Raw genomic sequence first — 25,258 nt, forward strand, 5'->3', positions numbered from 1 at the left:
CTAGCTGGTTAGTTTTATTAGTGTTCCAAACTAAAACTCCTCTTGGTTTGTGGGTGATTTGCCCAAAATGGCATTATTGGACTGTGGACTAATTGCCTGTACACCTGGATGTGCTTTTTTTTGCAGTGACTGGAACAAATGCTCCTTTAGCAGTCGATTGTAGGACATACTGTTGAAGTTGCCCATACATGGCCACTATCTGATTAGTAAAAATCTGACTTCTGCAGCTGTCAAATTTAACACATCATGATATGGTGTACACCCAGCCAGTACAGGCCAGGTAACCCCTGTGAGAAGTTGGCCTGATGTATGATGTCACTAGTTCTAGTGTACACCTTATATCAGTCCAAACAACCCTTATGGTGATTGGTTGTAAAGTCAACCTTATAGACCAGCTATCCTAGTGGTAGCATGGACAAGAGCAGTCTTAGGCTAAACTCTGAATGGCATGTGAAGCCAGCTGTGATACCATATATAATCCCTTGAATACCAAATGAAAGGACACCACAACAGATATATATATAAAATAAAGTGTATTTATTCTAGTCAAACCCTCAGCACTCTTTATGAGATTAGAGGTAAGTACAACACAGTCTTATTTATGCATACATTAAGTCACACAGGTAAGTAATACAGTTAGGCCCTAGGGGCCACGCAAACCATATACTAAAGAAGTGGTATAAGGACCACTGCCACGGAAATAGGATAGGCCTAGGCCTAGGGAATCGCTGGGGCTACACTACACTAGCAACAGTTAGGAAGTGGGAGGCCCACGGGATTCAGGTGCAGAGTGGAAACACTCACGCGTAATGCGTAAAAGTCGATAGAAATAGTAGTTGTTAGAAATTAACAGTTTAAGGACACTTCTGAAGCAGCTAGAGAGTCGAGGCTCGGAAACTAGACCCTAGGATAGTCACTACCCTTGTGAGCACCGAAGTACCCAAGTTACCTAGCCCACAGGCTGCGGGTGCATAGGTGTGAACTTGCGTCGGGTTTCGTCGTGGACTTCTATGGATGCCTGAAGGAAAGATGCTGACAGGCAGTCAGTGAAGAGTGTCCGGTGGATCCCAAGGCTGGGATCAAGAAGAGAGGAGACCTGCAAGCAGAAGGGACAGAGTCAAGATCACTAGCCAGTGACCACGTGGAACCAGGCGATGTCGTGAAGATTGCAGGTGAAGGTGAAGCTTGTCGCTGCAGCCACGGGGACCAGGAGATGTCGAGGATGACCAGGACCAGGAGGCGAGCTGTCCCACAAAGGCTCTTGCTGTCGGCAGTGTCAAAGTTGAACTAGGACTCACCAAGCCTTGGCAAGCGGAACCCACGAAGAACGGAGGACTTGCTTCTGGTGCAGACCAGGAAGGTCTGGGGTGCTTCTCTTTTGCAAGGAAGCGGGAGCCAGTCTGGAGGAGCCAAACCAGCAGTGAAGATTTCTGGATGCGTCGTCACAAAGGCCACTAGCCAACGGGCAAGCAACCGGACAGACGCGGCAAGCAGGAAAATGCAGAAGGGCCCCACGCAGGACTCGTGGAGTGTGGGGGGCTGATCTTCGGTGCAGATGGTGCTTGGGGTTGGGGCTTCTCAATCCCCGGTGCACAACTTCGAGGGTGCCTCAGAAGCTGCGCTGGAAGATACTAGCCACTTTTCCCAGGTAGCCGGTCCCACGTCTCTCGTCGCCTCCACGGATCTCAGCTCGGCTGTGGATGTGGATCAGGGTCGGAGAAGTCTGGAAGTCAAGGCTCTGGTCGGGCTCTGCAGTTGGTCCCTCGTAGAACTTCAGCAAAGCAAAGGGCAGTCTCTTGATGGTGCCTGTTTGCACAGGGTAGCCACTCCTTGGCCACAAGGGAGATTCTTCAGTCTTCTTCTTTCGTCGAATGTCGAAGGTCCAGAGTTTCTGTTCAAGTTGCAGGTTCAGGATAATCTAATCTCCTGGGCCCCAGCTACCACTCTTATACTAATCTGGGGGGCTGGGTTACCTGCTAGGTCACGCCTTATGGGTGGGACCTGGGAGGGGGGTGGTTACACCCCCTTCCCTTTGTCCAGTTTCGCGCCAGGACTGGGGCTGGAGTGCCCCAGCACCGGTTTGAACTGGACTATGCACGGGACACCTTGTGTGCCCCAGGCATGTCTCATTCTTTTCATCCCTCCCTGCCCCAATACACTAAGGCCTGTCTGGGGTGGTACTCGCACCTCCCAAGGCAGGAAACCTATTGTCCAAGCCTCCCTTGCCGGGATCACTCCCAGCAGCAGGAGGTCAGACTCGTGTCTGTGGCAGCAGCATCCATTTTGTGATGCTGGGGCTCTGGTTAACTTTAACCGGGTAAGTAGGTTACAACATGTCTTCTCCCTCTAGAAGGGAGGGATAATATCCTCATCTCCAGAAATGGGATGGGGGTATTATTCCAAAGTGTTAGACACCTTACACGACCTGTTTTGATAAAGCCAAACCATAGTTACCATAACCGTTTAAGATTATAAGGCACTTTAAGAGTATATGGTAGGCTATATCATAGAACAGCTATAAGGACATGGTTCCGAAAGCTGCAGACAGGCTCAGCTCATGCTAGAGCACCATCTCACATGTTACCAAGCACTCTGCCTCCAGGATTGTTAAGGCCTGCCATAGGAGTGGCTGATAGGTACACATGTGTCTATATGTAAGTTAGGTATAGGAATAATACACCTAAGCAAGGAGTGATTACACAACCTTGCCCCAGCTGAGTGATCAGCCAGTTGTGTCATAATGGAAGGCCAGGCCAGGGGTGGCATAATACATGTTGCAGCCCCTGGTAGGCCTAGGGTACACCTATGCCCTAGGTACCTAAGGTACACTGTACAGGGGCCAATAAGGTCATCCTATCCAAATGGGTTATGCACCTAAAGTACATAGTATCAATTTAGAGAGAGAACAGCAGGGCTGTGGGGTTGGTTAGCAGGCCCACAGCCACATCTAAGTCGAAAACCAGTAAAGCAAAAGCAAAAAGTGGGGGTGAACATAGAAAGCAGACCCTACTCTCCTACAACCCCTTTGTTGCACAAGGAACCCAGTCTAACATTCTGAACTACATGGGGTAGTTGACCACCAAACTATGCTTGATGTTCTTGATATTCTAATGGGACTTCTAATTCACAATTGGGATCATACTTAGCCGAGATTGCAGCAACTCTATATGTATGAACCTTTACTATTTTGGGAACTACAGCCTCCAACTCTTCCCATGAGTAAAATATTTTAAAAGGACATGCAGCATTTACAACAAACGTTACCCCTATCCTCTTTGTGGGAATCCCCTAAAAAAGAGATGTTGTGTAACTAGTGCACTAAAGTTTTGTAATAGGTGGTTGCACCATTAATATACAGATTCAAAACATGACTCGAAACTGAAATCAAAATTGGCAATAACCTTTTATAAATCAAGTGTCTGACAAACACCCAGCAGAAAGGAAGCCCCTATCAGAACTGAAGGAGGTAACCAATATTACACAACCAATGTCTTCTCTAATAGTTATTGATATCTTAAGTGAGTCATCAAAATGTTTTCATAAATCTAGAGGTCAAGTCCCACTCGGTGCACCATTGATATGTTTTCTGGATTTAGTTACAGATCACACCCAGCAACAGGCTATCTAGACCCTCTCACACCAAGGAATTTGTCAATATGCCAGCCCGAGGCAGAAAGCAAGATACACTTCAACCACCTGGAACCCACTAAACCTACTTGAGTGAGATGTGTTCTAGTTAACAGTCAATCCTGTGAGATATCACTGAGATAGTGGAACCCAAACCCTCTCATCATGGAAAGAACACTTGAAAACCAGGAATATGTTTTCAATATTTATTTACAATGAAAACCCTATTCCAATACACACAAGGCATAGACTAGTTATTATAAAAACAGAACAGTAACAATATTGCTTATCAGGAAAGTTTATTAAAACAATTGAAGGAGAAGTAAAGTGTTCAGCTTCTACGAAACATTGTTCATTATTTAAAAACGGTCACTGGAAAAGAAAATTCAATCCGTACATAAAATCATGAACAGATTTGAGAATAAGATGGGTACAAAATTGGCCTACATTCTGCAAATTTGTGTCTTCTTGAACTTGCCAACTTGTTAAGATGTGCTGTATAGGTGTTTTGCAAGCTATGGGAGACTACATACATTTGTGTCTGATGCAGACAATGTTTGTTGTAATATCAGGAAAATCAACATTAAAACATGGCCTACCAGCCCATAAGAGCCCTCAAACTACCAAAAACCATCCCACACACTGACTTCTCAAACCAGCCTTTAGTTAGTCAGATTGTCCTATATGCCAGTACTACCCTTATACTGAGGTTCTTCCACGTGTGTCCCATATAGTCTATTTAGCTCTGCATGCAAGTCTATGAATAAGTATAAAGAGAAATTTAGCAGCAGTATATGAGAAAGGAAGTTACGACTGTCGCCCTAGTGTTAAAGCCAAGAACCTGATCAGATGCATTGTCTTTGGGGCGTATTTTGTCATTTGTTTTACAAGCGTGGTGTGCTTCTAGACTGTGGAACCTACATGCCTATTTTGTTCACTTTTATTTTAATGTACTGTCACCTTTTTGAATGTTTCAGAGCTGTTTCGTTGCACCTATTGCAGTACAGAGGTTGAGGAAGACTCTTCTTCGCTTCCGAAGCGAGATGCTCGTACCCTTATAGCAAAATTCAATGACCAGATGGAGCCAATCTTTGCACTACTCCGTGAGACGGAAGACATCATTCTACCATGTGAGTTGCTTGAACCTCAACCCACAGAAATCCCAGAACTGGCATTAAGGCGAGTATGATTTTCAGCTTGCAGGCAATGTCTGTAAAAGTAGTAGGTTATTAAAATGAAATATTCACTGGCATGGCTGTATTCAAAAGATTTTCTTAACGAACTAGCTGCACATCATTGAAAGGTTGTTAAGCAAAACTAATTTATTGCTGCAGGCAAACATAATTCCGCATTATAATTCTCTTAAATTTAATGATACGTATGTCTCTAGTTTTTTAATGCATGCGTTTTTACAGGATCAATGTTTATAACTTGCATTTTTTGGTAATGCCTTGTTGATTGTAATCGCAACTTTATTGTTTTTCAAGGAGTTCTTTGCTCTACTCTGAGGCTGACATATCTCTTTGGAACCCCTCCTGCCTTGCTTACGAATGGCATAGTCTAACGAGCCTTGGTAAAACCAATAAGTCATGCCAGTATAATGTGTTGAGCTTTTGCCCTTGCCAATGCTTGTTTGTACGTTGTTAAACCAGAATTAAAAAAAGGAGTTCAAAATATTAGAGGAAATGCAGGCACATATTTTACCGTATCTGGAAACTAAAAGTTCAATTCGGTAGCTTTAATCTTCATAAACGGCATGGTTCATGTTTCGGAATTCGCTGTTCTGTCTGAGGAAGCACCTGCTGTTTACTTTTCAGCACGAGTCGACTCAGACTGGAACAAGTGCTTCGACCATTTGGTGGGAGCAGATTTAACCCCTTCCCCGCTCATGACGGAACCACTCCGTCATGAGCCACGGTTGCGCTGTGCTCATGACGGAGTGGTTCCGTCATGCTGCGGCTGTTGGCGGCCGCTCCGCCCACGCAGCGCTAATTCCCCGCCTGTGCGGGCGATTAGCGCAGTGGGCGGAGACGTGACAGAACCACTCCGTCATTAGCACAGCTCAACCGTGGCTCGTGACGGAGTGGTTCCGTCACGAGCACAGCGCCACCGCACCTGCCCCCAAACCCCCCAGCGCCGCGGCGGAATTCCTGCCGCTGCGAAGGGGGTTAAGGTCCTCTAGGAGAAGAGACCTCTTGCCACTGAAGTTTCAAGATTATTATAAATGTTAGAGAGCCTAGCCTTAACCTACAAACACAATACAAAAAAAGGTGCGACTGTTGGAAACCTGAGAATAAAATTCAGAGATGACGGCCAAATAATAATACGTTCATGATAAAATCACAGTAGGAACAATAGAACCACACAAAAAGTTAATTAGAGTTCATAATACTTATTACACTTCATAAGTCAGTTTTGTAAATAAAATCCGCCAAAAAACAGAACTAGATTCTTCCTTCTGTTTTTTCTTCTCAAGCTAAGCCAGGCAGACCATTTATGAGATTTGACCAAATATATCAAGATCATCTGTCCTATAGCACAGTAATGAATCCTCACACTAGGATCGCATCCCAGACTTGCTATACAGAAGGCCAAGCCAATTCTTTCTTGGAGTGCAAAAAAGCAAGTCATGTAATACTGTGTCTTTGCCCACCTAAACTGCATGCGCAGTCCAGGGGTGCAACCCATTTGGAGCGATAAACTCTGGAAAGGTTCTTATGCTGAACTATATGTATAATGTACGTTTAAGATCTGTAGATATCCTGCTCAAAATAGTTAGCAGTTAGAGGGTTTGTGTTGCTACTAGCAAAAGTACATTTCCCCCTTAAGGGCTGCAGTGCTCCTAACAAATCATTCAACCAGGGCCCCGCCAGAGATGCCCCAGGCCTACATCATGAAGTACTTTTATTACATGTCCCTCCTCCCCCCAACTGTGTCCCTTTTCCCGTTCTATAGCTAGTACTGCCATAGCAGATTGCAAATGCACACTTTCCAGGGGGTTTCTGTTTAAGCGGATCAAATCGATAACAGGTCTTGAATCGGCTACATCTGATACTGTTTGTACACCAAGCTCTGCATATGGGAAAGTAGCGGAGCCCCCAGCCCAATTTTAACAAAGCGTGCAGGAAATGAATTTACATTGCTTGCAGGTCCCTCACTTTGTTATAGTCCCAAATCCTGGCACCATAAAGAGCTGCACAATCCCTTGGGGGTTATTAGACAATCCTGTTATTTGTGGCTATGTATTTTCATTTGACTGTGAGCTGAGACGGTTATTGCTCAAGGGCCTCTGGTGGCCTATGTGTCATGTGTACGTTTGGACGCGTTTGTTTGAAAGGCAATACAAATCTATTAAAAAAAAAAAAAATAGAGCGCTGCACAACAGCTGTCTGCCTATAGACCTTCAAGACGGAAGTTAAAGGCTGCCTGCCTGTCCCTTTGGCAAATCTAAGCATGGCACTGCAGCATGTTCTAAGCCTAATGGTAGATTTCTCTAGGTTAGACTCTCAGCTAAGTGAGCGCTGAAACACAAATCAAGCTAGTCAAACTGATCAGCCTTTCCTAGCAATTCCTCATCTATCTTAAAAGACCTCCTTAAACCTGTTTTCATCACCACGACCTTCGCTTTCTTCACATTAGTAAGTAAATGTTTTGCTCTACAGAACCCAATAAAGTTACTGATCATAATGTGCATGGAGTTTTCCGTCAAAGATAGCAGCACTGCGTCATCCACATATAACATTGTTGGAACTGTCTCACCTAATGGATTAGGACAATCCATGCTCGTCTCCTCCACAGGCAGTAACATAATTTGTAAATAAACTAAATAGGAGAGGAGCCATGACCCAACCCTGCCGAACCCCGATGGGGAGGGGGTTACATTACCCTTCTGGGCCAAATCACACTTGCACTGTACTGCAAGCATGAAGACCTCTGATGGCTGCCAGCAGGGAAGGGTCAATACCCAGCAGATGAAGAGGGCTTCAGAGCCTTTCTCTTCATACCAGGTAAAAGGCAGAGCTCAGATCCATAAACGTGAGACGTTCTATGTTTTTTACCGTCGCATAGTTAGTACATATTGAATAGAGGCACAATGCCTCCTATATAGTACCAACTATTTTTCTGAAACCTGCCTGGCAGGCAGTTAGTTAACATAATTCCCTCATCAGCCCAACCTTGCAAACGATTCAGAAGTACCCGCCCAAATATTTTCCCCACTCTCCAAAAGAGATTTAAGCGGGGTCAGTACGACTACCTTTCTTAAGCATAGAGACCAATATAGCAGATCACCAGGACTTCGAAATGCTGTCTGATTGGAGCGCAGCATTATAGCCCTTCACTAAGATGCCAGCCAGAAGTCTGGGTCTGCTACAAAAAGGTCAGCAGGAACCATATCAAGACTTGGGACTCTATTCAACTTTTGATGTCTTATTGCTCTCGCTACATCAGGGCGGAGAAGGTGCAAACTGCTGGAGCTACCAGCATCAGGAGTCTCCGGCACGCAGCAGCAGGGCCGGGAGCTTGTATATGTAACTTTGTAAAATCAGCCATATACACATTAGCCCCAATGTAGTGTTCAACCTTTTGGCTGCGCTCGTTTCACCCAGAGACCGTCTTCCAAAACTGCTTGGTGTCAGTTGCTCTTACTGCAACCATTAAGATATTCCATAATTGTATAGAAGACCGCTAGGATTATTGCTTCCATACCCAACTCGTAGCCTGCTATCTTGCTTAGATCAGATGTTCTAATGCTTGTAAGTGCAGGCTGTAAATTCTCATTTAATGATCTACTGACCTCACATTAGGAGTTTTTTTGCCGGAGCCAACACATCATTCCAGTCATTTGAAGTACACCTTCTGACTCAAATTCAGGATGAGTGCGTATAGCAGCCTGTCCCTCCACCCAGTACCATAAATGGTACAGACCTATGCTTTCAAGAAACATGCGATAAAAGAAAGCCAACCAGATAAAGGCTGCTCTTTAGTCGAACCTGGTTAAATTATACTTGCTGCTGTGCTTTACTGGAGGAAGTTGGAGAGGTGGGAAGCAACACGGAGAGCAGTGGGACGGGAACATGAGGGAGAAGCAACTCATGGGGGAGAAAACTGTAAAATGCAAGCACTCCCATGGAATGCTAAAAGAAAAAAGTAATGCTTGATGTGAGGCTTGGAAGGATATAAGTCATCCAATCAAAAAACCAGTAAAGCAGCCATGTTCCTGGGAAGGGACAAATCGAAGAACACAAATGAAGGCAAAGGAATAATAAGCAGACAAATGAGTGACAAGAAAGCCAATAAATAATGAGCAAAGGACTGACCCAAAACCTACTCTAAATATTAGTATGATACCCAACAGGCCTTTGATATCAGACAGCTGAAACAGTCTGTAGGCAAGATCTAAAAACATCTCCACAGCCTATAAAATGTGATCAGGGAAACCATATACTTGGTGGTTATACTACGGCATCCTCATTTCCAAGGGAGCAAAAACTGTTGTCTTCTTGCTCACGTAGATTCCTTATTCTCGTGCCTATTGAATATATTGGATTCTTGACCTCCTCGAAGGGCAGGACAATATATCTTGCCTTCTACTTATTGCTCATCAGTTAATTTTACCTATGTCCCTCAGTTGGCTGCAATAATTCTGCATCAATAGCAGCTTTCTAAAGCTCATCCATGAATGTACCATGCCAACCAACCCTACCTTCTGTTTACACCAATGTACTTTTTGATTCGTCTTTCTCTCATTTAAGTATATGCTAGAGGTGCTTTTGGCCCCAACTGTTTAATTCCTTTGGCATCAAATTATTAAGCCAGGTAATACAAAGGGTGAAGGGGATTCGGGAAGTAAAAACAGCTGGCTCGGGTGGCTTTTTTGGACTAATGTATCCACTGCAGGGATTTGTGTTTGACCTAATGGGCACAGGTTCCAATCTTGTCAGGTCCGCTCGGTTACCCAACTCCGTGTTACTCATTTTCTTGATTTTGGAATGATGAACAGCTAAAATCTGTTAGTTCAACATAGAGATACCATTCTGGGTGAACATACACTTTACGAATCCACATATTATGTTCTAAAATAGCTGGTCGTGAATAGACATGGGGCCTCATGTAGGAGTTTGAAGAAGGTAAAAATACTCTGATTTCTGAGGGAAACCTCAAATACAGAGTATAATCTAGTTGAATTTCCTCAACAAAAGGGTTAATTTTGTGGAGTAAATTCAACCAGTGGATTCTACTTCATATTTGGCATTTCTCCCAAAAAGATAAGTATTTCCAGTTTGTTCCAAACTCTAACTCATTATATCCCAGCCATCTTACATTTATGTCTAGGCATATTTTACTCTTCTGAGCCATTCATTCATTCGAAAACCACATTGTATGGATTCTCATCGGGTTGCAAAGACCAAGTTAATCTGGGATTCTGGGCCTTGAAAAGGTAATGGCATTGGCAAGTCTTTAACCGCAAGACTTACTGAAGATCTGGAAGTGAATTTTTCAGTGGCTGTCTATAGTCTGATCGATATCTTTCTGTACCATGTCCATTTTTCAACTACTTGGGTAGGTTACACATTCTGTCAAAATTCGTTTGCTAAAGTATAATTTAATCACCAAATGCTAGGCCAATTTTTTTTAAGGCCTCTGTTGGAAAGTGTCAATCCCAGATTCCAAAACTGGGTATTTACTGCTATGACTTACCAATGAAAAGACACAATTTGGTTACCATTCCTGTCGCATGACTAGAAGAAGAGCTTGCTTTTTCAAGTACCAACCCCCCCCCCCTTGCCGGGTCTCCAGAGTCGCAAGCAAAGCAGTGGAATTGCAGAGGACAGTCTTTCATCTCAACATCTTCTGCCACTTTTCTTGTGTCTTTGTAGATACCTTGAAGACAGGCAACCACGGTTGGTGCTGGTAGTGCCATCTTATCTGTCACCCATGTGTCTATAGAGACCCATTGATGACCGGGACATGACAGGCTCTGCAGACATAGCTCTCAGAATGCTGCTGTCAACGCAGATTTATAGGGGGAGCGTTAGCACAAACTGTCATGGAGATGCATAGCAGGATTGCTGGTATTACGTTTTAGGTCTTGGGTAAAGACCGCTTTAGCCTCCCAAGCAGAGGGTATTGTGCATTGCGCTTGGTAATTATGAGGAACCCAGGGTAAAAGAAGGCACAGGCATTTGGTGCCTTGTAATCTCACTGCATTAATGCCTGACAAAATACAGATGGAGGCAATGTGGAGGTCGGGCTATGTGCACCAACCTCCATCTGAGACAGAAATGAACATTTTGTATCGGACTCCTTTTTCATGATCTCTGAGAGAGTTTCCAAATCTTCCCCTGGTTCCAGATGATGATCGGCAAGGAGGAACCTGGACTGGACAGTTTGACTATTTCTACAAGTTACTTTGATATGGCCCAATCTGTTACTCTTCCTGTATTAGGTCATGCTACCTTGACACATCTGCAGACCAACATGGCACCCCCTGAACAAGGAACCGACCATTGATATGCTAACATTGAGCAGCGACACTCCCTCTGCCCCCTTATTTGTAGTACAAGTTAGTGGTTACCTATCTTCTTTTTTTCCTTTTTATTGATTTCTTACCTTTTTATTTCACCTTCAACAGTGCCTACATTGTTTATAGACCTCGGGCCTCATATTGCTCTCTTTCTTCTTTTTCAACCTGTGTTCTTAGGCTGCTTTATGATTGGGCAGGGCACAGTTCTCAACCCAGCACCAGTTGAGGAGTAGGTGATGGGTAAGTTGCCACCATTATAAGTTATATTCTTGAGACATTGCACCCAAGACCTAACACAAAGGGATGTTCCATTATTCATAAAGAAAGGTCTAATTAAGTTTCAACACGCAGCTCACACATGCATGTATTAGTTAATACCCACCAAGGGGGCTCACGCTTCATGAGAAAACACCTATAAAACCCTTTCTTCCAGTATGGCTCATTCTAATACATACAACTTCCTCACATTGTACATCCGGGGGTTGGGACAAACAGCAAAACGTGATCACATGAATACTTTCTTTAAAAAGATCTAATTGTGATATTGCAGGAGACAGCCCTCACAAAACTGGAGGGGCAGAAACTACAGGCCTGCTGGAGAGGTCCTCTCTTCTAGACCATATTCTTGTCTTTTTTAAGAGGGGTCCTTGTCTGGGTTGCTGGGAGTCCCTTTCCAATTTGAGTTGCAGCTGATGAACCTCCGGGTCGATTTTGTATTTGCATCGGGCCTGCTCCACAGCCTCCAAATATGAATACCAGGGCTTTACTCTCCAACTCTGGCCAAAGCACAAATTTACATACATTCAATTGCTTTACCAAGGAAGCCTTACATGAGTCTATACTTGTAGTAGGGAATTTCAACTGTGCACTGCACCTGATGCAGGACAGATCACATCCCCTTACAAGGAGCACAAGCGCACAAAGTGACCAAAGACATGCACGAATGGGTAGACAACTAGTGCATGTTCAAAACATGGGGGCATTCCCATCTCACGTAATATGAGAATATATATGCGACAATATGAGAATAGGCCTCTTCTTGGCATTACACCACCACAAACCTTTGTCCTCGACTCGCCGCCTCTGTTAACGCTTGCAATAGCCGCTGACATTCTTTACGAGCAGGCGAACCAAATTTTGGCACCTTGGTCCCTCTCATCGGCCGTATCTAATTTTTTTCCTCTTTATTTTATTGAGAACATCAGGCACCACTCCATTGGCCACATCTCCGGTTGGGATCCCAACATGGTCACTCGCCCAATATGGTGCCCATTATCTAAATTTGTGCTCACTCTGACCACCACCTGAAACCAATTCTCGGCCAATAGACCATGATATAAACCACTGACCTTGCCGGCTGCTCTCACCTTCCGAGACGAGGTAGGTCGCAGGTGTGATATTACTAGGACCATGTGAGTACCAGGTTACTGCTCAACTCTTTTTTTTTTTTTTTTTTTTTTTTTTTTTTTTTTTTTTAATTTTGACTTACTCTGTGGGGCATTTTCATGTTTTTACTTCTGTTTCCATAGAACGCTAAACTTTAGTGTGTCTCCAGTGCTTACTCGAGGAGGCACATAGATTACCCTAATTGGGTGAGTGATTCTCCCTCAACATTGACAGCCTTTGTAACCATGTTCATATCTATATTTGTCACTTGCCTGCCATGTTTTTCTGTAACTGTTTTTCACTCCCTTGTGTGACATGATCACGGTTGGTGGCATGCTAATTGCTGCACGCCTTGCCATAAAATAAGCCTTGTGAATAATGCTTAAATAGTGATTAAATTGGATACTTAGTGTTTGGATTCCATAAGATCTACAAATTTGTGCCAAACATTGTGTAGATTAGATTCACTAGGTCCTGACGAATTGCCCATTGATCTTTACGAACTTTATGATGGCAAGAAATATGTGTGGACCTTTTAAAAATGTGTTTGCTACCAGGGATCATTTCCTCTACTGGTGGCCATTACGTTTTTAATTGGACAAGCAAACTCGCCAAATAAATCCCTTTTTTGAAAATTGCTTAGTCTATTTTTAAGTCACTACTCACATCTACATTTCCTTCAATCTACACCCAGGGCCCTACACCTGCACTTCACAGACTACATTGGGACAAAAGATCTCCAATAAAGAGCCTCCTTGAGGGTGCCCGTCTGACATTGCAGCGCCGGCCCGAAGAGCAAGCCTGATGATGAAGCATGGCACCCAGAGTCCCCTATTTCTAAAAAAAATAAACTTATGGTGCTTATATATCTGACCTGATACCTCCCTCCTTAGGAACTGCATACCATAAGTTGTTACAATTTATTTTGGAGCATCTGTGCTGGACCTTAAATCGCTCCTGGTCCCCTCCCACCCCCCCCTCCTTGCTGTGGTTAAAGCAGAATATGTTTCATAAAACACCTTTGCTGGGGACCTTTCTCCTGCAACCGACTTTTCATTTATTTCCAATCCAGCTCTGCTGGAGAGGGTATAATATAGCCCCTTTCTTGTGCCCCTCAAACACCATTTGCAAATCTGTAATCAAGAGAGTTGGCGGGAAATGCATACGTTACTGGACTGGTGCTAAGCATATTTATTCCCCTGCAACTGGTGCTAAGCATATTTATTCCCGTGCACAACTCAAAACATTAATTATATGCTAAATGACACAAAAATGAGTTAATTTCCTTTGTCGGTCTCTTTCCTCACTAGCATTGTCTCCCACTCTGAGCTTTGGAGATTTTTGTTTTCAGTGCACAACCTCTACACTCGTCACTTTTGGTTCAGTGTCGGTTTATGTTACTCTTGTTACTTATCTTCTTTACAAAAGCAGCTTTAATTTTGACACGAAGAACAATTTCATCAGTATGTTTTTTAAAAAAAATAATCGTAATAAAACGTTTACTTTTTCACCTGAATCAAATGATAAATGCAGCGGCGTCACTAGGGTTGGTGTCACCCAGTGCGGTAACTCATGGTGTCACCCGTGCGGTCCGCACCACCCCCCGCGCCCCCCTAGTGACGCCACTGCTCCGTAGAAATTCTTTCCCCCAGACACGTGCAGTTCTACTCTCTACAGAAGTTATTTCACCTATACACATGCAGTTCTTCCCTGTACAGTAGTTGCATTCTACTCTCTATGGATGTTTGTTCTCCCATGTACGTCACCCCCCCCACCCCCCCCCCCTGTAGTACAGTGGCCCTCTACAGGTGTATTGTCCCCCCTGCACCTGCTATTCCCTGTACGATGGCTCTCTACTCTTACAGATGTTCTTTCTCCATGTGTCTGTTGTCACCCTGTACAGTGGTTAGTTACTTTGGACGGGTGAGCTTTCCCCCTCCACCTGCTGTACCCTGCACCGCGGCTCTGTATTAATGTTCTGTCCCCAGTGCACCTGCCGTGGCCCTCAACCGCAGCTCTCTTCCCTTCTAACAAAGGGGTCTCCAACTTTTTCTGTACTGATAGCTTCTGTTCAATAAAACGCACTCCCCCTCCCCCGTGCTTAAAGAACTGGCCTGGTTCAAAGAAACCTAGCAATTATGTCAACCGCTCTATTTCCCTGCGACAAAGTTTGCAACTTTGCACTATATCAATCTGTATAAAATCAAATAAATACCCTCTCCACTTAGACTCTGCCCAGTTTTGCCCTTTTCACTGCACTCTCGCTGCCCCTGTATATTTCTTTGTCCTGGTGTGCCATACAATACCCTCTCAATTAGACTCTGCCCAGTTTTATCCCTTTCACTGTACTCTCGGCTCCCCCAGTAAATTTATTTGTCCTGGTGTTCTCCTCAGCACAGTGCAATAGCGCTTTAGCCTGCACCCGACACCTTCGCTTGCACAGGGTCTCTTTCCCCGAGCGGCTGCACTCAGGTACAGGTGTCCGTTCCTTTGTGAGCACGCCCCGCCCCAGTACAGCGCTGTACCGTGCGCCTGCTCTCCGTCGGCCATGCCGGTGCCCTGTTTTCCCTGTGTACCACCTCCGCTGTGCGTTTCCTCTCACCCCTGTGCAGGTGCTCGAGACCCCTGACCATCCCCACCTTCAAGAATCACTTGCCCCCTCCTCCTACCACGGTCGGGGTCTCCCCTCTTTCTTTTAACCTATATCACATTTCTCCTTTCTCTTCTGCACCATTTTCATTCCCTTCACTCTTACCACTTTCCCTTCCGCTCACCCTCATTGTTTCCCGACCTCACCACAGGACCCTCTCTTCTCTTTCTGCTAAATAACCATTTCTACCTCCCCGCCCACTCTCCTCTGCACATTTTTAGTTCTCCTCCCCTTTCCCTTATTTTATTCCCTCTCGTGCCCTCGCCTCTGCCCTGCCTCCGATGGGTTCTTCCCTCGTGTCTCCCCAGCAAACTCTACACTTGTACTGTTAGTAACCTGCACTCTCCGTACTGCACAGCCGTGGTGTGATGTCCCTGTCTGGGCTCCGGGCGCGGGGCTCCCCCCGTGCAGGCTGGTCCGCGGGTGGGGCGGGGGTCCCATTATTTTGCATTTTGGTGTCACCCCATGGGATGGTGTCACCTGGTGCGGTCCGCACCCCCCGCACCCTCCTAGTGACGCCACTGGATAAATGTAGCTGTCAACTAGTTTCTAGATGTTCTTTTACCCTTAGGAAGACCTTTCGCTCTTGCAAATTAAGGTTAGTTAGTGTGAGAGTATGCAGGTACTTTTGCATGTTAGCTTGGACACCACTCTGATACTCTTGACCCCCCCAACAGTAGCCTGCCACGTATCAAAGGCTTACTTAAGGACTAGTTTATGGTTGAACTCCTATGCAATATCGCACAATAATATGGAATAAATACTGCTAATTTACAATCAAAGCGTTAATTTATCAAACTATCAAACCTTTATTTACATTTCAGAAGAATATGGTTCTTCAAGCAGAACCTAACGGTTATAGCATTTGCAGGTACTGAAATGATACCCCAAATACTTCAATGGTTTTGATGCAGATGCTGTAAGTGTTTGCCATTGCAATGTATGGCTAATGGTATACCATGGGTGAGGACTTAAAAGGTTTATAATTGGTTTTAGAACATGGGTTTAGCAGAAAGTAGATCTTTGCAACACACAGCCACCGCAGATCTGCCAGCAGCAGAAACCAAATCTCCAGTCCTGGTGGGGGCTTATAGACCCAGTTGCTTGCACTCTCAGCCCCCCCCCCCCCCCTAGTTTGATGGATGAGCTAAAAATATCATCAGGCATAACAAATGTTCATGGTACACAGATTCATCAATAGATAAAAATCTTCCTTCATTTCTGCTCTAATGTGGAATAAATGTATATTAAATCATTAAAAATGTAAAAACCGCAAGTCACCAGCATTATTACAGTTTCCCAAAATTGCCAGACTATAGCAAATATTCCCGGTGGATAGTTAAAAAAAAAAGAAAAATGCTCCTCATTTGTTCCTACTGGGTATTTAGAAAAAACAAGGCCAATAACATTTATTTATAAATGTGCCAAGCTAGGACAAAAAAAAAAATCTGAACTACGCAGTGTATTACTTGATACAGCAATAGGCATTTGTCGTTGTGAAATTGGGATAAGCATAGAGGCTGGTTCACTCAGTTACCCCAGAAGTGTAATAATTATACAGAGAAATGTGTCTCTCTGGTAGTGGAGGCTTGCGGCCTTTATCGAAGTTGCTATCAGACACAGAGTAAGCTACTGCAAGTGATTGCCTGCCTGCAAACCGCACTCCAAGTTAACTCATCGAGGATCATGGAAAGTAGTCCTACAAGATCAATAGTATCGCACCACACAAACACTCAAATTAATAGCATCTCTAGATCATGTTAGAAAATAACTCTATCAAAAAACAGTATGAAATCTTGGGGTCAATGGACAAACTATTAAACGAAGTATGTAGGTACTATTAAAAAATGTAACAACCTTACAGATAAAGACCAATGACTATACCTCACAGAAAACTGTGGGCATATCCCTTTATAGGACGAATTCCCTCACTCACCATAGGTGACATGCTTCATCATTTGGGAATCTCCTCCCAGAGGAAAAACCTAGTTCCTCTGGGGGCTACAACCTCCTCTCTAAGAGGAAGGAGCTCAGGGATGTTTTCTTCTTTACATATAAGTGGAATAGACTAAATCCACAAATGATGAGCCTAGTGAATGTGAGGATGGACGCAGCGCAAAATGAACAGAATGTGCAGGGAGTGCAAATAAAACTAGTTAGAGAATGTACAACGGAAACTTTATTCTAATACATCCCTAATAGGATTAAGAAAAACAGTGCACCAGCAGTGTAATTTCAAACTGCTTCGGTGGAATAGAAAATAGTGGTCGACATGTTTAAGCCTAACGCCCTTTGATGGGCAAAGCTTTCATCAGGACCTAATAATGGTCCGGTTACAGGCTCATGTAAAGCCCGGAGTACCGACGGAGAAAGCGGTGCCCCATCCTGAGCTGTTGCCAGGTTGAGGTGAAATGGTTACCCAGCGGAATGCGGGTATTGATTTTTAGAAGAACAGAAAGACTGCTTCAAGTTCCTGTTCGCATATCCTTTTCAGTTGTTATCACTTACACATTTATGCAGCAGCACCATTATTAGGTTACTTTTTGCATGTGCACTAAATAAGTGACTATCCTAACAATCAATATCTGGAACTGGAACAGATCGCTCTGTTGTATGATATCCATGATTAGGTCTCGGCTGCGAAGGCTGCGCTTGCGCAGTCTCGCTCCGAGATTTAATGACTTGGAGAAGAGGGGCTTGATCCCGCCCCTCTTCTCCCCTGTTCTCCATTGGCTGGCCTCTTGAATGCTGGCCAGCCATTGGAGAAGAGGTCAGTCATTCAGATTAGGCCCCGTCCTTTTCGGATCGGGGGGCGTGTTTTTTGCAAGAAGTCTCAAGGAGGAGACAACAGCAAAACACGCCCCCGAATCCGAAAACGACGCTGCCTTTCTCCGAGGCATTTCTGCTCTGCCTCGGAGAAAGGCGGTGGTGTCTTCCGGTGCCCTCGACTTCTTCCTCTTTACTTGCGTGAAGGAAGAAGGACAGCCTGGTGCGCCGATGAGGAATCTGCCAGACAAAAAGCAATCATCGGGTTTTAGGGCTAAATAATTGGCGGTATCATCTCGCCGTCTCCTGCAGCATCGATTTCCTCCCACTCTCTGCCTCCGAAGCTCCGCCGCTCCACAGGCCTATTTAAAAACCTGCAATTTGTCGTTCAACAGCAGCCGAAAGATTCACTGCAATGTGATATCAGACGCGGCTTGTCACTTCACAGGCCTATTTAAAAACCTGCAATTTATAGTTCAACAGCAGCCGAAAGATTCACTGCAATGTGATATCAGACACGGCTTGTCACTTCAGATCACCTATCGATCCGTGCCCCGCCTGCACGTCGCCGACGCCTTCAGCACCATATCAAAAACACCCATACTCCCTGAACCAAAACCTATCACAGCACGGAGTCCATTTAGCACGTATGTCATCACGGTAAGCCAGCATAGTTTTCAAACCATGCCTCATTCTGGGGTTCTGTTGACCTCTATTTCGTGGCTAAAGGAAAGTCCACAAAGCAAGTGGTTAGCGGCACAAACCCTGTAAAACCAACCCGTGTTCCAGGTGCGTTCCTGCAGCAGCTGCGCCAGTGACCGCTTGGGGGATGCCCCAAAAGGGGCACAGCGAACCAGAGGGAAAAACAAGCATTGGCAAAGCCAAATATCTCACTAATTGTTTGTCAATGATATTTAGCCATGCAGTACAGCATATCTGATGCTGTGCAGTCTGGCTAAAGAAAACAAATAAAAAAAAACCAAAAAGGCGCTATGATGTGGTGTCTGCATCAGTTTGTAGGCAAGCGCACCGTTCATGTGTGCACCTACAAAATAACGCAAGCATTTTTATTTTTTTTATTTACCGCGATGGGTGGATAAAAGAAAGAATAAAGTATGAGTATGCAAGTGCTTTGCTTTTTTTCGAAGTGCGGGTGGGGGGGAGCAACAAGAAGGACATGGCGGGGGCATGCATGTCAAAGGACGCAGGTGCTGGAACCAACACAGGAGGTGCAGGTGGGGCAACAGCATGGAGGGCAGGGAAAAGAAAAACACCGAGGGTGGATGCAGGGGGTGGAGGCAATGGACGAGAGAGACCAACATATAGTAGATGGGAGAGAAGCACATAGGTGAGAAAGCAACGCATAGGGAGAGGTAAACAAGGGCAAGCACAAAATGAAGGGGGAAGGGGAAAAACACATGGGTGACAGAGAGCAACAGGGAGTGCACTGGGGGGTGAGAAGTACATAGGAGACTGCTGGAAAACACACATGCTCGCAACGAGTCCCTAACTCAGAAGAAATGAGTAGAGCTTGAAAAACATGCAGCGGAAGCACACAAGGAGTGCGTCCATGTTTGTGGGGAGTGACAAACAAAAGGAAAGGAAGGAAAGCCCACACAAGCCAACGAATAACAAGCATTTACAATGCAACAGTCTCCGCATTGTTAAAGTTAGAGCTATTGGCATTGCTCATGACCATGCCGTTTCTTTAAATGTTTTAAAAACAAAAACATAAACAAAAATATTGTCATGAGCAATGCCAATAGCTCTAACTTTACCAATGCCGAGACCATTGCATTGTAAATGCTTGTTTTTTTAATGTAAGTGTCTGAGGATCATGAGTAGCGAATGTCCACTACATTCTACATTTACGAGCCACTATTCAGAGCAGCTCTTTTTCTGACAATCTGAAATTGCATTTAGAAGAACTCATGTGCAATACAACTTATTGAAAAGGTTGTAGACCCCTGATGTGTTCTGACCCCTAAATCCTGTTGAAATTGGCTATACTCCTAACTGGCATATTTTCCTTACCTATAGATCCCTAATATATGGTACAAAGTTTACCCAGGGAATGTTAGTTAAGGTCACTAATAGACTGCAGCATATATTAGGCCACCACTAAAGTGACAATGCAAAGCATAAATGCAGGCATGTCCCCAGTAACTTGACTTAAACTGCAAATTCGACCTGTCAAAATAACTTCTTTTGATATGCCCAAACCCTCCTGTTAAATATTAATGTCACCCCGTAGTAGGCCATAATGCCCAATAAGACACGGCGCATGATATGTAGAAGTAGGACATGTAAATGTTTAATGTAAAACATATGCTTACATTGACGAGGCCCCAAAAACTCTTCATTTTAGCAGGGTTAGCTGTTCCACTCGAAAGCATTCGAGTTAATATAAAAATGTAATGTTCACTCCACTTAGGAGCCAGATGCTAAGTTCATTGTTGAACCTTTTAAACTATTTATTACAAGCCCAGTCCACTGGTGAAGTCCGATTTGTGCCAAATATTTTACAAAAGATTCTTTAAAAAAATTACCTTCAACCCACCTAAAGCCTCTAGAAGCTTATTTGCCCCGGCTTACAACTGTCACCCATAAACTGAATAGCTCCTTGATGAGGTGTGAATTGGTTCCCAAAGCTGAAACAAAGCCCTTGAGTGTGAGGATAAGTTGACCTTACCCAAGTGTGAATTGGCGCCCAGAGTTGAGACAAATGCCTTGGGTGCGGGGACAAGTTGACATTTGCCTGACTGGACACCCTGGGGGCGGTTTCCAGCTCCTTGCATATCTTGAAAGGATGCTTACCCTGTCACAGGCAGATGTAACTGGCACCTAGGCCTTCCCCCTCTGTTGTCCTCCTAGCCAGCCAGGCTATGAGACAATAGAATCCCAGCAGGAGAAAAGCTGTCCCTAGAACTATTTATGACTGATCACAGAGGAGGGTTTGCTCATTGCCATGGCCACACCTCTAGGGTGGGCACTGGAGCTCTACACAGGGGGGAAAAAGGGTCTGCCATGTTGAATTTAGGTACAGAGGGGCACTCTGGGATTGCTTGCTGTAGGGCACACAGCAATTGCTGCAAACGTGGGTAGGGATACCCCTGGGAACTTTTTCACTATTGGTTAAGGAGGGGCCGGAGTCACCCAATCCAAACACTACTTTGATGCATAAATATGCCATCCCTGGCCACATTTCTTCAAAACACTACTGGACATGTGGAAGACAGAAGGACTGCACTTGTTGTTGTGACATGTGAGGAGAACTCTAAAAGCTGGACCTGCTCCCACTTGTACACAGGACTAAGCTCAGTCCAAGGGTCAATTCTCTGACCTCCCGTGACTCTACAGGGACACAAATTCTGGAAAAAAGTCCACTTTCCAGAAGAAGCACAGCTGACCAGTGTCAACTGGACACTCCCTGAACCCTGATAGCGGCTTCTATTGAAGTAAGTCATTACCCCCAAACCCTGCTCCTGAAGTCCTGGAACCTTTGGCTGGTGTTTGTGTACTCCTACTGCCTAAACCTAAAATCTGGGACTTAAAAACGTTTTCAATTCACTTTACCTGGAGAACTGATGGAAGAATGGGATAAACCTACCAAGTCAATCCGACTAAGATGCATTGCTGCTGGGCCAAACATTCAGGTTGCTCCTGCTCAGAGCTTTTCCTCAGTAGCAAATCTGGTTCAGCTGGATACAGAGACTATATCTAGCTCCGTGGAGCCCTGTTTGCCACAGATCGCAGCCTTGCCCCGCTGGAGGAATCCAAGCTCCAAAAAAAAGTGACTAAGTCAGAAGGTAGAAATCTTCACCAGGTGAAGGCATCAAAAGCATCCGGCCGGCAGGGAACCTTTCTTTGGTGCGGATTTTTAATTTCTCTCCCTTGGAGCTTTCCAGCCAAAAGTCAGCAGCCTCACCCGGACCTCGTTTGACAGCTATCCAGCCTGGTGGAACCCATCTCAGCCACAGCCTGCTGCCTTTTCCTGCTAATGATTTTTTACTTCCATTTTTGAAACTAAGTGAGAAGGTAAAACGTCTGCAGAGGACAAACCTGGTCTCTGTCTGCATCTGACTCTATCTCCAATGCAGTCGGCCTTAACTTCCCCCTAGGTACAGGTCATGTGCAGCCAGATGACCACAGTTGGCACTTACTGCTTTTTGGTGCGTTTTTTTTCTTTTTTTTTTTTTAATTTAAAAATCCATATATCTGGGTTCCATGTTGGATTTTTGATGATTTGGTGTGCGTTTGTTTAGTAAGGTACTCTCTAATGTTATACATTTGAATGGGATTTTTGTTGTGCTAAGGTTTTGACTTTTTAACTGTTTTGGTACTTTTAAATTCTTTTCACAGTTTCTTAAGTTAAGACTGTCTGCTCTGTGCCATAGTTACCTGATGTTGAGCTCCGGTTTAAATTACTGGAACCTTTACAGGAGCTAACAAGAATACTGTCATTATTACTTATGGTAGAAAACCATCCCCCCAACTAATAATTCACTTTTTCACAATGCTTACATTGTATTGTATTGCAGCATTTATATAGTGCTTACTTTCCCTAGGTGGGGCACTGAAGCGCTTGCCTAGGTAGGCATCAAGCTACACCATGTTGTGTGGGTGGCTGAAAGAGTGCTCTCTTTTTTCTATTTGGGAAGTGTTTTGATGGTGTATGTGATGACCATCGAGGTGCAGTTATAGTGTTATGGAACTCAATGCTTAGCAGTGTGGAGGATGAAGAGTTGTGAGAGACAGACATGCAGTGTATGGTTTTCAGTAAGCTGGCAGCTTTGAGCAACTCTGCGGGTCTCTTTATGGAATTTCTTATGATCATAGTATACTTAGCTGACTACTGCTCTGAGTTGTCCAACCTTACATTTTGTTTAAAGTTTATGGCCCTCAGCATACATGCTTGAAAAGAGAAGTGGTGGGGACTTTATCATCCAATATCTGAATGTCATTGTAAGATGCAAAGAAGCAGTCGTAGTATCTAGCTAGTTGTGACCTGCAGAGGTGGGCTAGGTTAGAGTCCTCCGGCTGCCCAGCAATATGTGTAAGATCGCTTCAGTTATTCCATGCCTGTTCAGTTGGTGATGGAGGGTTTGTTGGGTACAGTACTGAGTGATGGAGAAGACCCATTGCAGATATGTCTTATGTAAGTTCAAGAGGATTTAGCAGTATAGGAGAGTTATTGTGCAGCCTGTATGAGTTACTGTTGACTGACGACAACTGAGTGTTATGGTAGTGTGGGGCAGAAGGGTTATATATGAATTGATGTTACTACAAAACTACATAATCGCTAGGCATAGGTCAACCGTTCTGAACCGTCCTGGAAATAGAAAGTACTGTTCCATATTAGTGGGCTGTAAACTGGAGGTGTCATTATCTTTGGCTTTTATTCTAAGGTTGTGGTATGACGAGGCATCTAAATGACCCTTAAAATGACTCTTTCAATGCCTCTCCAAGCATTACATTTAATTAGAGAAAGTTTGTTCCTATTCTTTCTTCTGTTCAGAAAACTGTGTAAGATCTACATTGCTAATCTGATTAATTAAATAAAGTATAGTCCGGGAGAACTATTGGGCGCAACATGTTTTTCAAGTGTTCTGCTGACTATTAAATACCTTTATTTGGCTTGCAGCTCTAATCAGCGCTCAGGATCACCCTTGAGAGAATTGACAAGTCGTGCTGAAAAATGGACCAATAAGAACTCCTCTGGAAACATGTATGTGCAAAATGTAGAAATCAGTGTGAGGGAGTCTGATCAGAAGAAGAAAGGGAAGGAAAAGCCCAAGGAACAACCAGTCTGGATGACAAAAAGCACCATACAGGAAGTGCCTACAGAAGTTGAAAATACAGGACGGTGTGAGTATTTGAGATGCTGGTTGCAGGTCGCTTTGGGTCTTTGTTTTCTAATTTCCTAAATCGTATTTTTTAGGTCTCGCCTAGGCAGCGATCATGCGCTGTCTCTCCGAGACATCCAGTAATCCATATAGCGAGAGTAATCCCGCCTGCTGCTTGACCGCTTCTTGCAATTGGGTTATTCAGATTTCCGGCCTCCCTATTGGTTGCTGCTCCGATTCATCACTTCCGTTTTTACCGGAAGCAGCACCGGCCAACTACAGTTTTATTGCGCTCTACATGTTTGTCTTTGTGCGACGAGTACTTTCATTCATCATGTGTTTCCCTGCCTAAGCGCCACACATGCTCCACATCTAACGCGCTTCCCGTTTGTAGAAACTTCAAAAGGACTGAACCACTTCCTTGTTGTTCTTGCTCATGCTTAGATGTGGCTGTTTCTTCCTACTAATCGGCATTTATAATTATGATTCCGTAAATATTTTTTATTTTTAAGCCACGGAAAGTCGATGCCGAGACTCGAACCCTGTTCTGAGTTCCAAACGTTCTTAGATGTGGCTGTTTCTTCCTACCAATCGGCATTTATAATTCTGATTCCGTAAATATTTTTTATTTTTAAGCCACGGAGAGCCGATGCCGAGACTCGAACCCTGTTCTGAGTCCCAAAGTCGGCAGCTGTGTAGGTTAGTTAATGCCCTCTCATGTTGCTATCCCCTTCTCTTCTCAGAGCACTAAAATACCATTCTCTGGGCTGTCTGGTGCCCATATTGACATCATGCTCCAACGTGCTGGTTAGGAGTGCTATGCTTTGTCTTCTCGTGTGCAGTGGTTGTACAGGTCAACAGTGCTGGGTGGCGCCACCAGGAAGTGAGTAGTGTGCAGTTTTCAGTATAAAACATGTTTTTTGGGCCGCTTAGCTCGCCCTGGTGTAAAGCAGTGTGCTGTGTGGTAACCCATGCCGTGCTCCCTCTGGTGTGTTTCGCACTCATCTGGTGAGGAGCCCTAAATGCATTGCTTGTTTTTATGAAGCGGCTCCCGGGTGGGGCAAGCTATTCCGTGTGTGGTATGTTTACATTCTGCAATAACAGGACTTGTATTGTTTTCTGTTGCATTTCTACTGGTGTGATTTAGCCACAGCAAGAGCCAAAGCAATTCCTTCGTGTGCGGTCCAGTATAAACATTTTTAGTGTTGTTGCTTCCCCCTGTAGTTACTTCTCACCCCCTTTGCCCCTCACCCAGCATTGCTTGTTGGTTCTGTCTTCCTCTCTGCAAGCCCTGGATCTCGTGCTGACCGAAGTGGCCACCATGTGTGTCACTGAGCAGAACTTTGTCACTACCTTTTTTTATGCAAAACAGCAGTATCGCCTCTACAAGGTATGTGGGATGTAGGCACACTGCGAGGAACACGGTCCTTGCAAACAAATTTCCGAGGCCTGGTATAA

At 44.5% G+C, this 25,258-nt stretch overlaps 1 protein-coding gene across 2 annotated transcripts in view; it reads left to right on the forward strand.

Annotated features, from left to right (window-relative positions):
• The window catches only part of LOC146862732 (general transcription factor IIE subunit 1-like), an 86,616-nt gene that overhangs the window by 52,131 nt on the left and 9,227 nt on the right, over nt 1–25,258 (forward strand). For both annotated transcript variants that reach the window (XM_085641991.1, XM_085641990.1), the window contains exons 3-4: nt 4,605–4,806; nt 23,599–23,822. In XM_085641991.1, coding sequence (XP_085498117.1) covers nt 4,605–4,806; nt 23,599–23,822 — 426 coding nt within the window. The remainder of the gene's footprint in view (nt 1–4,604; nt 4,807–23,598; nt 23,823–25,258) is intronic.

The sequence above is a fragment of the Triturus cristatus genome, chromosome 2_2, assembly GCF_964204655.1.
Source record: "Triturus cristatus chromosome 2_2, aTriCri1.1, whole genome shotgun sequence".
NCBI classification, from domain to species: domain Eukaryota; kingdom Metazoa; phylum Chordata; class Amphibia; order Caudata; family Salamandridae; genus Triturus; species Triturus cristatus.